General features: G+C 40.1%; 1 protein-coding gene across 4 annotated transcripts in view; it reads right to left on the bottom strand.

The window, feature by feature from the left end:
- SGCD (sarcoglycan delta) overlaps window positions 1–15,393 on the bottom strand; it is an 827,683-nt gene that overhangs the window by 334,082 nt on the left and 478,208 nt on the right. For all 4 annotated transcript variants that reach the window (XM_074313830.1, XM_074313831.1, XM_019750404.2 and 1 more), the window contains one exon: window positions 9,116–9,304. In XM_074313830.1, the coding sequence (XP_074169931.1) occupies window positions 9,116–9,304 (189 nt within the window). The remainder of the gene's footprint in view (window positions 1–9,115; window positions 9,305–15,393) is intronic.

The following is a 15,393-nucleotide window of genomic DNA, read 5'->3' as shown; positions in this document are numbered from 1 at the left end:
GAGCAGAGAGAAGCCATTCCCAGTGAGCTGTCCAAACTGGAGCTTCCTGAGCAAAATAAATCATCACTTTTCTATGAAGTCATGAAGTTTTGGAGTGGTTGGTTGTGTAGCAATAGATAATGAGACCAATTATTCATTAAATAACTGAATAGATTAAGATTTTTTTTTTAATGGCACATGAGATGTATTCTGGCAGCTAGCAGCTTGGATTTTTGTTTAACTAAATATAAACATAGTGTGAGCAAACAAACACACACACAAATATACTTCTAGTGGAAAAAGTGATCCAATTTCTCTCATTCTGAGCCAAAGAAACATGGGAGGATAAAACAATTTGACACAGAAACTATCTGAGCTGTGAAGAAACTTAGATACCACCTTCTAAACAGCATATTTTACATACTGTGAGAATAAGGCTCAGAAAGGGTCCCGGATCCCCTCAACCCCGTCAGCCCTCCATCCAAGGAAAGTCCACCTGGATCCTCACAACGCAAGACAGAAAACTCTCATAGTCTCACTACCTTCCCAGTCAGGAATAATGAAAGCAGGAGAGGAGACAGAGAATGGGTGTGTGGAAAAGGCACAAAGCTGCTATAAACATAGTAATTTGGGGCCAACTGCTCATCAGATTATGAGAAACTTTCTTCTCCTCTTTGTGTTAAATGGAGTTTTGTTTGTTTGCTTTCCTGTCTTAATTCCATGGCTCCCGGTTTTAAAAATCATCCAGGGCACAGAAAGGAAAGGCAACAATTGTTGTGTGGAGGAGAATAAAAAACTTCTTTGTTCAAGGTTTTAGCTCGCCCTCCAAGACCGATCGAAGGAATAGGGTAGTAGATTCTAGACCTGCTTTATAACAAAGAACTTTCTGCAATGCTGAAAATATTTTATATCTGTTCTTCTGATGATGGTAGCTACTAACCCCATGTATCAATAGCTACTGAGTGTTTGTGATATGGCTGGTGTGACTGAGGCACTGCATTTTTATGTTATTTAATTTTAATTCCATGTTGGACAGTGCAGTTTGAGACGAAGCATTTACGCACTTAGAATCCTAACTAAGACTCTCAGGCAACCCAACGGACCTGAAACCTCCTCCTATTTACTGCGTTTCTTTCTACAGCCTGAATCAGACCCCCATCTGTGGTGGAAGGACTGACCCTTATGGTCACATGACCCTTGGGGTTTGGAACTTCTCTCCTACCATTGCTTAACGTCTCGGGGAGGGGGAGGGGGAGCAGAGCTCCACGACGTGGGCACAACTTCCGATTACGGACCGTTACTCATTCACAACTGCATGACGGATTAGACCTAAAACTTCCCAGTGTGAGCAGCTGTGTGTGATGTTATGAAGACAGCGATTGTTTCCAGGGAGATTTTCTGACATTCTTTTCTTCAATTTCAGACACATACAAAATGAATTTTGAGTGTATGAAAATGAGGATAATTGTGGCAAAGGTCGTGAACATGATCCAAATAATAGGCTGGAGATGCACAGTAATTTGTTTATAATTGGATCTCCAGCTTCTCAGGTTGACCTCTCTCGAGTATCATTTTGCATCCTGTTTAACTTTACCAGTGTCAGCTCCCCTCCGCCCCCCACCCCCCAAACTTCCTTTCTCCCCAAAGGCCTGAGCTGTCAGTGCTGGAACAGAGGGGTCTGAGGCTTTTGCAACCAAGTTTAACTCAACCACTTTCAGGCTACAATGATGGCGCTTGCTCTGCTTTAAACACCACTCCAAAGGTCTAATCCATCCTTTACGACTCAAGAAGTCCTCCAGTGCCTGTTGGCTTCAGCTAATTTCTTCTTCATACCCACTTAAAATATTTGTCCTTTTTGGAACACACTAACATTATATGTTTTTTCTTCCTAGCAAATGATGATCTATTAAAGTATAGAATTGTATTTATTATAATCTTTAGCACAGTGCACTGAAGAAATACCGACTGAAGTGAAGCAAATTTGCCCAATCAATTGTATAAATTTGTAGCACGCTTGGTTTATAGTATTTTGCAACAATTACAATGGCCAAAATCATCCTCGATGATTTGCATTCATATAAAGGTATAAAACACAATTAGCTTCAAAACAAATAGGACATTACAGAGCCCATTTCCCAGGACTGATCATGGAACAGAATCAATTTTTGTCTTTTGTTTTTCTGCAGTACAATTTTCATGCCACCTTAAAGAATAACATTTGGCAATTTTTCAGGTTGATGAATGCGAGCTAATAGTTGGAAAACACCCACAAGAGTCAAAGCTGAGAGATGAAAACACGATGTTCTCCATAGTTCTAAGCGAAGCTGGCATCTGTGCTGAAATGTACTCTCACACACAATATATTTATTAATGGCATTAAATGACAAGTATAACTGAAGCCAAAAAGTATCATTTTCTCTCATTTACTGAGCAAATCTGTATTAAGCACGATGACGTCTCCGATTTCTGTTCTATTTCACACTCCATTATTACCCTTCTCATCTCATGTAATTAAAATGTAGCAGGTAGTTGATGCACAGGAGGGAGTGTCTGTTTTAAAAATACCTTTTTATAATCAAATTCAAGCACTCATCTTATTTATGGTCTGTCTACCTTAATACATCAACTCACATTTCATTTTAAGAGTAATACCAAGCTCTGTTCACCCATCTTTACACATTTTAAAGTAACTGCCGATTCATATTTTTTCTCATTCATTTGTTCAATAAATATTCTAAGTATCTACGATGTGCTAATTACCAAGGTGCTTAAAGCTGTAGATACACAGATGAATAGGTTTAGGTTACTCTCTTCTGGAGCTCACAGCCTACTTGGAGAAACAACCAGGAAAATAATAAATGCAGTACATACATGCCCCTCCCAACCCCGGCATCCCCATGACACTAGGTACAGCAAAACACAAAATGTCAGCTTAACCTGGGGGGACTTGGGAGAATAAATGAGAAGATAAAAGCTTACAAAGGACAATGTTTATAGAAAATCAAATGTAGATACTATTTTCAAGTGAATTCTGACCTCTTAATGGAGGAAAGTCCTGGCCTGGCCGCTCAAGAAACAGGACTCTGAGAATGATACGGCCCTGTCCTCCCAGCCTGCAGCTGATGGGGGATCTCCCTGGATCTATGGGCAAGTAAGCAAGCTACCATGTGAAGTGCAAAGTGTGCTGGGCCAGAGCAGCTCCCTCTCTGGGATTTCACCTGGGTAACAACAAGAGCCAGGGACGGGTAGAAGTGGGAGCTGAAAGGGAAAGGTCATCCAACAGACAAGGTCAAAGGCAGATGCATGTTGAAGTTCCAAGGAGGCAGAACACCCGAATAAACACAGTGAGTTAATCAGTAGCAAAGCAAGGGTAGAGGGTACCTGGCCTACAAACAGAAGAGAATGTTCCAGGCAAGATCAATGGATGTCACGTGGTCCAGGAAAGCCAGAGGGCAGACATCCCCAGAGGGCCTTTGGTTCCTGACAGCGCTCTGGGTCGCACTGCTGTGAGGCCCACCCATGGACTCATGCACCCATGCACCCCCCCGTGACATGGATACCTTCACTCCTCTCTACTTCAGTTAGTTTGACTGGGTCACAATTCCTTGAGCCCTCACCAAGCAGAAGATATGTCAGCGTTCTGAGTTATGGAACACGCTGGCCATTCTCTCTGGCTTTTACTGTTTTACAATGTGTCCAATTTACAAGTATTAGAATGCCTTCCTCTGACCCTCAGTGGATCTTTATCTTACTTTAGCGTAAATAAATCATGTTTCAGACATTGCACTGAACAAATCCAATTTGTCTTCATGAAAAATAGCACTGGGAGAATGGGCAGCATAGGGTACTGATCAAGAGACTGGGCTCTAGAGCCGACTCCCTGTGACCCGATCTCAGTTTCATCGCTCACTGACAGCGTGACCTTGGGCCAGTGACTGCAGTTCTCGGAGCCTCTGCTTCACCATCTGTAGAATGTAATAGTGGTGCCTACCTCATAGGGTTTTTATGAGGATTATATGGGGGGGGGATTAGAAAGTAAGTTCTGTAGAAGCTTTTATTACACAAGTGGACATTCATTTCTTACATAATCAAATATACAATGGTTTGAATTTTATAATATTTGATGAAGGAAAACAAAAACAAAAACAGAAGTTAGGAGAGCTATCATGCACAGGTATAGGTAGCTATACTGTACTGAGGACCCACCCTGCACCTGGCACTGACCAGGTACTTGACATGTATCATCTCATGTATGTGGTCTGCACAAAGGCAACTGGCAATTAACAAACACATAGTGAAAGTTGACTGTATACCAAGCACTAGGCTGGGGCTACAAAGAGGAAGAAAATACGATCTCCATCCCTGAGAGTTCCCAGTGGGACTGGTGTGCTGAAGCTGGCTCAGGCAACCTCACACTCTCTATTTTGGTTCAATCACCTGCAAAATGAGGCTGTCCAATGAGGTAATTCCTAAGGTTCCTATTTCATCTAACAAGGAATTATATCACATTCACTGGCTGAGAGGTCTTACCTCTTAAATTACCCTGCCTTTTAAGATTTGCCACTTAACCACTTGTGCTAAATAATAGTGTAGATGATCAATGACGCAGTCTTTTGAGAGGTCGTGGAGGTCGAGCACTTTGGCCTGGGCTGCTAGAATGCACTGGCAGAAGCAGCAGCCCTGTACAGAGGGAGACCTCACACAATCGAGGCAAAGCCCAAAAGATCAAATCATAGTGCTCCAACAGTCTTAAAGGTCACCAAAGTCAACACACTCATTTCTACACCGAATCCCAGAGGAACAAGGGGAGGTAGTTCATGGCTGGCTAGACGCCCAGTTCCCTGACACTCATGCTAGGGCTTTCAGCCCTGGCCCACAATATAGCACACTGGCTAACAGCCCAGGCTCCAGAGCCACACTGCTTGGATTCAAATCTCTTCTCTGCCACTGTGGAGCTGTGGGATCGCCCATCAAGTTATCAAGCCTCTCTACTCCCTTGTAAAGGCAGTATCACAATAGTACCTACCTGCTGAAGGATAAGTTAGATAACACTTATTAATTGCAACAGCTTGGTGCATGGCACACATGAGCCTTCAATAAATGGTGACAACGATGGTAGCAAACACTCACATAAAGCACCTACTATGTGCCAAAGCTCCATTCTAAGCACTTTACATCCATCTCCCCATTTATTCTTCACAACCATCCTATGAACAGGTAGGTATTGCTATTAGTCCCAGGAAAATACAGCACAGAGAGGTTAAGAAACTTCCAAAGTAAGTAGCAGAATGCAAATTTGTACCGAGAGCATCTGTCTCCAGAGTCTGAGCCCTTAACCACTATTTGGTAGTGCAGGGTTGCTCGTGACTTTCTGTTGACATCGAGTCTTCCTATGGGTCACAGGCTGCTATAAATGCTTAACACGAATTAACTCACTGACTCTTCACACCAGCTGATGACACAGGCATTATTATACTCGTAATTTTATGTTAATTATTTACATTAATACTGGAAGGGCATAAAACAGAAAGAGGACACAGCAGAGGGAGAGTGTCATCAGCTACAGTGCAGAGAAGTGAGATAAGCACTGAACATTCACAACTACCAGGAAACTTCTCTAGGCAGAAAACGTCAGGGGATATACCTCAGATGGGAGCGAAATTTATGACTGGGTGGCAACAAAGATAATGAACCATTTTGCCAGCTTCAGCATTTTGCTGAAGAGCTAGATCATCATAGCAATTAGGGGGGAGGGGTCCAGTGCAGTAGGAAAGGTTGGGCTTTGAAGTCCAGCACCGGTTCTTTCACTTACTGTGTGTCTTTCAGCACGTCCATCAACTTCTCAAACCTCAGCCTTGGTTTTCTTTTACTAAAATGGAGGTAATAATCCCTAATTTCTAGAGTTGGTTTTAAAATGAGATATTTTAAATGCCAAGCACAGTGAAGCACAAAACAGACACTTAATAAATACTAGCACCCTTTTATAGCACAGTGTATGATGAATGAGGGTAGGTTGGCTTATGGGTGTTCACAGTGCAGGTAAACCATACACACTCCTCCATGTAGGAAAAACCGAGGAGAAAAGTGTAACCTTGCAGTCCTGCCTAGTGACGAACACCAGGATATTCTGCCAAGAGCAACACCATCTCTCTTCTGATTTACATCTGGGGCAAAGAAAACTTGGTCAGATGTTCGTCCAGACTGCTATAAAGGAAGGACTCCTCTAGCATATCTCCTTGGGGACGGCACCGAAAGCACACCTGACAGCACAGTAAATTCTGGATATCCAATCTTGGATAAATTGCCAAGTCCTCAGAAACCCTTTCAGATGACATCATTTTCTTGGTTCATTATTACTCACAGGGTTTGATTATAGTGTGAGCTTCCCCAAATCCCAAATTAGTCAATATTCCAGGTGTACAAAATAATCACTCCTTCCTATTGGCAGTATTTTCAGCCCCTGCATAAAAGGCTTAACTGCCATCTCATTGATTTCCTTCGCTCTTTCACCCCCACATTCTCCAATATAACACTGGTGAATATCTCATTCATTTTCAAGATCTTCCCTGTCAGTAAATTATTTGTAGAGTAGAATTATAATTCCAAAAGAATATGTTTTATACTGTGGTTAATGGGAAAAATATGCTTTGAACTTGCAGGGAAAGAGCGATTTTCTGACACTTCAGCTCTTATTTGCTCAAATGCATCACTGTTACAAAGCACCAATTATGACTAATAATGGCATGATTCTCCCCTCAGTACGTACTTAGTTTGGTAAAGCGTTAAGAACTCTCAATTTCGGCAATCAATTTAGTTAACTATGGGCAATAGCCTATTTCCTATAGCTGATTACCTTAATGTCCTATTGCTCCCTAAGCTCCCACATACACAGAATGAATTGTCACTCAATATATACTTGCATACACCTCTGATTATTAGGCTTGCCAGACAAAACACACTCTAGAAGCCATATTTGGGTAATATCACAGTCATCAAGGTTTGAGTTCATGTTCACCACACTCACCCCTACATCTTGCAGGTTTTATAGATTAATTTCATGCCAAACTAGGTAAAAATAACAAAAATAGACCCAAATAGGGTAAGGGGATACACGAGTTTCAGCTAAGTTCCAGTGGGAAGGTAACAAATTCTATATTGCTTTTTGGGCCCCACAATCCAACCATCTCACCAGCCAGTTCTTGGGAGCATTCCAGAATATCTTCCAATCCCCCAACTCCTATCTCCAACCAGTTGTTGATTAGATGTGTCAATTCCATCTTTTAAATGTCTTTTCAATCATTATTCTCCAGTCTACTACCCTAGCTTCAGTCTTCCCCAATTTAAAATTGCAATGCAGAAGTTTTTCCATGTTACACGTTTGTGAAATACAAAATAAAAACTTTACAGACCATGCATATCAACAAATTGCAATTGTGGTCACTTTCAGACCAAATGGAAGCAGAACACCCTTGAGAGTTCTAAACTCTGAGAAACTTTCCCCATTACATTGCATTCTCACCTGTGCAAGCATCTGGACTACACATCTGATCGTATCTCTCTCACCTGTTTATAACACTTCTCTGAATTCTGTTTGTAAAGTTCAAGTTCAAAAAGTGTCTACAGAGTCTAATTCAGAAACATAAGTTAAGGTGTTTCAATTGTCTAGCGCATATTACGTTGGACCCTAAAATCCCATGGAAATTGACCTGTAGCTTTCTCCAAATGTAATGTTGTGGAACCAGAGACTTTCTATATTTTACAAAGAATGGAACTATTTTCCACCTCAAGAAAGACATCTGTAAAATCAAGGTAATTTTTTGATTAGTTTCTTAGCTTTAACTACAAATATTAATAAGTGAGCCATTCTGATGCCTGGAGCAGTGTCACTCATCTTGGCATCCTAATTAAGTCCTAATGAAGCACCAATAGCCCCTCCCATTTGTGATGAATGAAGGCACATGAAAAAAAGATGCAGTCTTGCTCTTCCCAACGTTCAGTCAGCATGGAAAATGCATGTAAAAATTATTATCGGAAGTGTGAAGTATAATAATAGATACATAAAAGGAGCTACAAGAACAGCAGAAAAGGTTTTGCCAGGCAGAGAAGATGAAGAAAGGCAGCCCAAGCAGAAGACACTGCCCAGGCAAGGCAAGGAAGTGCGACTACGCATAGTGTTGAAGATAAAAACGAACTTCAAAATTCAGAAAAGGCAAACATCCACTATCCTATTGCAGACTGCCACCTGAAAACCTCCCTGTTACTTGTGTTACGGTCACTTATCTTTATCAAAGAGGATTTATTTTATTGCCAATTTAACTACTTACTTTTGACATCAGGTCCTTTATGACCTAAGAATTTAAATTACTTACATTGGTAGAATGGCAAAGGAAATCCTTTGGAAAAACAACCTTAGAATAACTCTAGAAATAATTTTGTCAGGCTTTTCTTTTCATTTGAATTCCAACAAGCAAATAGTCAATCAGTATAGTGGCCCTAAGTATCAACAGCAAAAATTTCTTCGAAGAAGTATACTCACAAATTCCTAAAAAAATGAAACATGGCTAAGCTCCTCTTATTTCCATCTTAACTAGGGAGTGACAAAGAGAATATCCCCCTCCTCAGCCACCAAAAAATATCAAGGAGACTCCCAATTAACCATAGTCATGAGCTACCCAGTTTAAACAAACAGTTACAATTCTTAAATAATCCCCAAAGTCTAATTTTACGGAGCTGTTTCAAGGTTCTACCTCACGAAACCTTTCATAATCACTACTAAAATGTAGGAAAACTTTATACTTTGAATTTCTCCCATATTTCCTCCTGCATTATTTACTTAAAGTGCTTGTAAACTACAGGATACAGAACACAGCTATCAAAATGGAGAGAAAGCATACAGGAGATCGTAAAGGAGGGAATGCCTCCAAATTGGATGACTAGCCTCCGAGGAATTGAGATTAACTAGAAGTCCATCCTACAGGTAACCGGAAAATATAAATATATATATATTTTTTTTAACCAAAACACCTGGTTGCTGGCTATTTTGAATCACACTGCCACCACTTTTCCACCTTCCTCCTTGCCCCACCTTTCCCCTGCCCCAAAAGAGAGCTAAAGAAACTTGTGTGGTTTTACTTACAATTGTGAAGTTCATGACTTTGAGAATCCAGATCGTCATGGCCAAGTTCACCAGTATTAAAATCATCAGGAGCAGGACAAAGAAATACAGGCATCGTTTCCGCCAGCCATAAATCCCCACTTTGTACACCTGTGGTCCCTCGGAGCTGGGCACGGTGCTCCGGTGGTGTGTGTACTGTTCCTGAGGCATCTGAAATAAAGGAGGTGAGAGAGAAGCACTCACATTAAACTGCTGAGGAAACTGCTGAGGAAAAAGAAAGGAAAAACATCAACTGATGAAGAGATATGGCTGGCGGCTGCGGCCTGTACATTTCCACCTTCCCGACAACTCTAACACTCTCTTTCCTCTGGACAACAGAGGCTCTTAGGGATGCTTGCATCCGCCCTCTCTTTTTATGCAGCCATCTCTCATGAGGTGTCCCAAGACGTCCACATCCACACGTCATGGGAGGCAAGGACTCCAAGGAAGTCATTTCCCAAATGTCTCTTAGAATCCAACATCTTTGTGAGGGAGTCGCTCAAAGTCCTATCCAAGTCCTAAAGGTAAAATTTAGAATTCATCTGAGAAAACAGATTAACCCCAGCAGATCACTGTGGTGGTATAATATTATTTGGGCAACTTCTCTGGGGGTAACGACCTCGAGTGCAATTATTCTGCATTGCCAGAAAGTCAGTGGCAAAAGTGACAATTTGGATCTTCCCTCTATTCCAGAGTTCAAAGGGATGCTGATGAGCACACAGATTAAGCCTCACTTGACCCAAGAATCTTCAACAAGTGATAGCGTGTGCCTAAATGCTTCCCGTGACAGAGAACTCACTACCCTGAAAGTTAGTCCTTAAGGGTCAGACAATTCTAATTGTTGTCAACCAACCCATTTATTAAATAAACATAAAGGAGGCTCAAAGTCAAGTAAGGTATGAACATGCATTCCGGGGGCTTGCAGCCTACTGCGAGGACTGAGTTAGTTAAACAGTGATTACAGCAGAGTGAGATAAAGTTAGAAAAATACTTGTCAATATTAAGTAATATGCCAACTCCCTTTACAGTAAGGAAGCTTTCTGAAACCCCTGCTGTTGACAAAAGCTATCTGTATACCAGCACTACTATTATAATTAGGTACCGACACACATCAAAGTAAGCTTATCACTTATATAAAACATTAAAACCAAAACAAATTTTAAAATTAAATACAAACAACGCTACCAACATGTGTCATTAAAAACAGGAAACAACTGACTACGTACAAGGATGAGGATGATTTGCTAAAACTAAACTGCATAACGTGGTACCAAGGGCTTCAGCCCAGCATCACCCGAGTACATCATCCCTACTCAGCCACGAACCACGTGACCACAGGGCCCCTACTGATTTTCTCCACCCACATTACTGCAGAACCTTTTTGGGGATTTTTACTTCACTTGGCCCTCATGTAAGCATGCTTCCTCCTTAAGAATAAATGCTGCCTCTGTTTATTTTCATCTTACTCAACAGCAATTACATTAGTCACATGTGGTGCCAAAGTGACCATGGTGATAAACAAAATGTGGGCCCTACATTTACATCCTTGGTTACTAGGTCATCTTCCAGATGATTCAGAATGATTATTTTATGGTTTTCAGATAATCATTAAAATGTATGCATACAATGTAAAAATCTCCCACCCCCACCCCCAGAGAACTCATGGCCTTTAGGCATCAGTGGAATTTCACTTGAAAAAACAAGTGAATCCTTATTATGGTCAACTGAAATGCTCAATAAAGGTCTGCATGCCATCTGTCTCATTCTGAACACAACCCTAATATGAGTATATGTTTAAATATATGTGTGTGGAATGAATAAATGAAAATAAAAATAAGTGCATAACTGATGAATAAATGAATGATTTCCCCTCCACTATGAAATCTGCTGCCATCTGGGGGGTGCACAAAAGTCCAAGCCAAACACCACTGGGAAGTTCTTGTTTGTATCTTTGCAAATTTCCACTTCGGGCTCCCAAAACACTGAGTTCCCAACCAACCAGTTAGGTTTATGCTCTAAGAAAATCTCTATTATATTACTCAGCTCCTTACAAGCCTGTAGATCAGGGCTGTGTTGTAACAACATGGGGACATCACAAAGTCATTCCTCACTGGTCTTTTTACAAATATCATTAAGAAGGGGAAAAAATGTCTTATAAGTCTGAAGGAAGTTAGGCCTTTATTTTCCATTAAATCATATTCCGTAAATTAAGAAAATTATCACAGAATCTTAGAATCATATCTGAAATGTCCTTTGATTCTAATTTGATGGGTGACCTAAGACTAGCGCTTACCCACTTGTGCTTGGCTAGGGCAAGGACAAGAATGAAAGTCTTTGACTCTTATAGGTATGATGAGCAGTGAGAAATTCTTCACAGATGAGGGTACAAATGAGAGATACATGTATTGCTACCACACCAGTTGCCTTTTCTCTGACATTTGTCCTAACCAATTTAGGGATTACATAACTTAGTTATAAAACAGAAATGACATATTCAATAAATATTTATAAGAGGCTGGGGAGATGAATATCACACATAATGTTTTTTCATACATAGATTGTTAAAACTTGCCAGAATTCAGGGATTATCTTTCCTCGGGACACTCTATCCTGACGCACATCGGAGGCACCTATGGAGCTCTCCAAAACATCTACGTGCAAGTCAATTAAATAATCTACAAGGGTGGGACCCAGGATTCAGCATGTTTCAAAGCTCCCCAGATAATCCTAAAGTGTAAACAAGGTTGCATATCACTAGTCTAGAATAATGTCTCTCAATGCAGCAGAATCCAAAAGAAATTTAACACATGCAAATTCAGTGTAAATTCTGAGCTCTATGATGGAATTAGAACAGTTAAAAAGCTTCCCAGGTCACTTCAAGAATTTGGAAAAACTTATCTCAAAAATGGTCTTCATCTTCTTTTTTCATAGCACAACCATTTCAAGACAAATACTTTGAGACAAACTCTAGCATATAAAATAGCAAGAAAGCAGAGCTCTGCTTAAAGCAAGAGCAAGGGCTTGCCCACCCTTGAGACACCTCTGCAGAACACATGTATTCCTAGGAACCAATGACTTTGCCCTGTACTTCCAGAAACCACACAATGTTACTGACTAGCTGAGGTGCTCAAAGCCCAGAAGGGGAAGTAACTCTCTTTTCAAGTCACATAGGAAATTAGAATCTGAGGGGGATCAGAACTCAGATCCTCTGATGCCTGGTGCAGTGGCATATTTTGCATGTCATGAGGGCTCCTGTATCTCCACCATACATCCTGCCTACTTTGCTCAGCCGAATGCCACAAAATAACTCCAATCTGTGCCTTTGTAATTAAAAAAAGATAGACTGATGGATTGATCATTTGATCGATCAATAAATAAGGAACAGGGAAGGGAGTAAGCAATTTTGTATGAATGATTACATGAGGAAGCCTTGTCAGCTGAACATATTGTAATGGATACATCTGTTGTCAATAATTCCGCCCAGAAAGAGAAAATTAAGATATGCTGAGTTCATTAATTTTTCTAGTAAAAAATCAAAACATGTTGAAATTATAAAAACGTAAGAGGAAATACAATCTCCAATCTGCGTTCCTTTTTTATTCTTCCCCAGAGAAGTTTGCTGTCCAGGGAATGAAGGTGAAGTTCCAGGTCCTCCACTGTCCAGCCCCTTCCTCAGCCCTAAGAGGGGCCATAGCAATACACTAACAGTGTCATAATGTTTTATAAAACTGACTTAAGTTAGATGTGTTAATTGCAATTAGCTAAGACGCTGTCTTTTTCAACTTCCTTTTATGTTGGATGGCTTTGGAGGATTTACATGCATTTTGGAGATCCAACTAACTGGAAGTTAAATTGGGGGTTCACATAGTTTGGGTGCAGTGATATATATCTCTACGGTTTGCAGACACGTCCCTGTAGAGGTACATTATGGCTCACTCTCCTGGTGTAGAAATGTCTTTCAGCAGCTCTTACACCCTTGGTGCCAACTCACCAAGCATGGTGCCACAGAGGCACAGGACCAAAAGACACACTGCAATGTAAGCATCTCCTATAATGGCCAGTACCAGAAATATGTGGGTATAGAGAAGCCAGAAGCTAGTTGGACATTTGTTTCTCATCATCAAATATATAATCATCAAATTTCAAATGTATGATTCAACTATCACTGATACCTAGTCAAAATGGAAATTCTCTTCTGTCAAGAATAAGTCAATTCAGCATATGTAACTATAAATTTTCCACAATTTTTTTCTTTTTTTATGGGAATCACAGAAAATAAAATTAATCTGACTTCTTGTGTTTGCAGGTTATATGCACTGCGTGTCTGTATCCTATATATAAAGTTACATTCTTTATGCATCTACAGTAAAAAGAAAAATAATTAAGTTCTATTGAAATTGCCATAGTAGACAATTATCTTTCTATTGTCTATACAGCAAGTAATAGTGCCAAGTAGCTGTCAAATGAAGAGAGTATGAAAGGATATGCAACCAAAACCTGTAGAAAAAGTATGTCAGATAGTTAATTATTAACAATATTATTTTTCTGGATTTTATGATATGCCTTCTTTTAAAATTAATAATTTAATTTTCTTTCTCATTCTAAATACATATTCATGTTTTTAACGTAGGTTTGTGCTTCTAATTCTTTTGGTTTTTTCCTTAAAACAGCCCCACATAATATTTAAGCTTCAGGCCTCACGAAACCTGATCCTCCCCTGGCCCCTCCTGTGAGGGTGCCGAAGCACACACCAAAACACCACCATGAGACGTCACTGCTCAGCTGAGCCCCATGGCAGGCACAATGATCTGGAACTGGGAGTGACCATCAGACTTTTGAATACATAAGAAACCCTCCCAGATTTTGATTAAATGCAGATTTCGAGGCCTCACATCAAAAGATTCTAATTTAGTAAGTCTGGGAGCAGCTCAGAAATCTGCATTTTTAACAAGCACCAAAGTTGGTTCTGATAGTAATAGCCCAGGCACCATGCTTCAAAGACACGGATTTAGATCCAACACAGAAAAGAATCCCTGGTCCATGTTTGCCTCTACTCGTGTTGTGTTGCTTCTCACCAGATCACCCATCTTCCTCCCAACCCTAAATATATATACTGTGTTTCCCCAAAAATAAGACCTAGCCAGACAATCAGCTCTAATGCATTTTTTGGAGCAAAAATTAATAGAAGACCTGGTTTTATATATTATATCATATCATATTAATATTATATTATTATATTATATTATTTTATATTATTATGTTATGTTATATAAGACCCGGTTTTATAGTAAAATAAGACCGGGTCTTATATTAATTTTTGCTCCAAAAGATGCATTAGAGATGATTGTCCGGCTAGGTCTTATTTTTGGGGAAACACAGTACTTTGCTACCTTTCACATTTTCGCTGCATTGCTACCCTGGATCTTTCCTTTCCATCATCCTCTCTCAGGAGTATATTGTATATTATGTTCTTTGCAGTCTTGGTTTTTCAATGAGCATAGATCTTTTCTGCCATATTCTGCCATATTAAAACAAACAAACAAAAAAACTTAGCTTACCTTTATTATCCTCTCTACATGTTCCCTAATTTTACTCTCATTGATGCCCAGGGTTCCCAGATCATTGGCAAATCCTCAGAATCTCAGAATCTCAACCATCTACTGACATAGGCCATTCAAAAACCTCTCGTGATGTCCCTGATCAAAATTTAATGTACTTTTCTTAATGTCCATTTTCCTTGAGCCTTCTGAAGCTTGACGCTTTGACAACTTCTCCCTCCCACCTTCTTCTTTGGCAGTCAGGACACTGCAGGCCCAGGGCTTCTTTTCGATATCTTTGATTACTATCAGACTTTCCAAACTCTCCTCTGTGTTTCTTTCTAACAGATTCACAATATGAGTTAGTGTTCTCTCTCTCATCTCAGAAACAATGCTTAGTGTCATACTTGCACTTTATGCTTCTACGAGAATGCAATTCAACTTACCATGTTAACCCGTTCCCATCTCAGACTGGATGTGTCTAAATGTCTTTCGTCCATCTACTCCCTCATCAAATAATTACTGATCATTGATCAAATTCTATATACTGTGTGAAGGGTTTCAGGATACCACAGAAAGAATTACCTTGCCTTTATGATGCTCACAGCCTAGGTGGTTGGGGAACAATGAACAGTACATGCATAAAGAAACAATACCTACACTGAAATATATATATATGGTGATGTTAAAGAGAGCATCACAGGATGGAAGGTACTTTTCAGA

The sequence above is a fragment of the Rhinolophus sinicus genome, linkage group LG10 (assembly GCF_036562045.2).
Source record: "Rhinolophus sinicus isolate RSC01 linkage group LG10, ASM3656204v1, whole genome shotgun sequence".
Taxonomy (NCBI): domain Eukaryota; kingdom Metazoa; phylum Chordata; class Mammalia; order Chiroptera; family Rhinolophidae; genus Rhinolophus; species Rhinolophus sinicus.
Note: the sequence above shows the minus strand (reverse complement) of the source record. Positions and strands in the feature narration are given on the sequence as shown.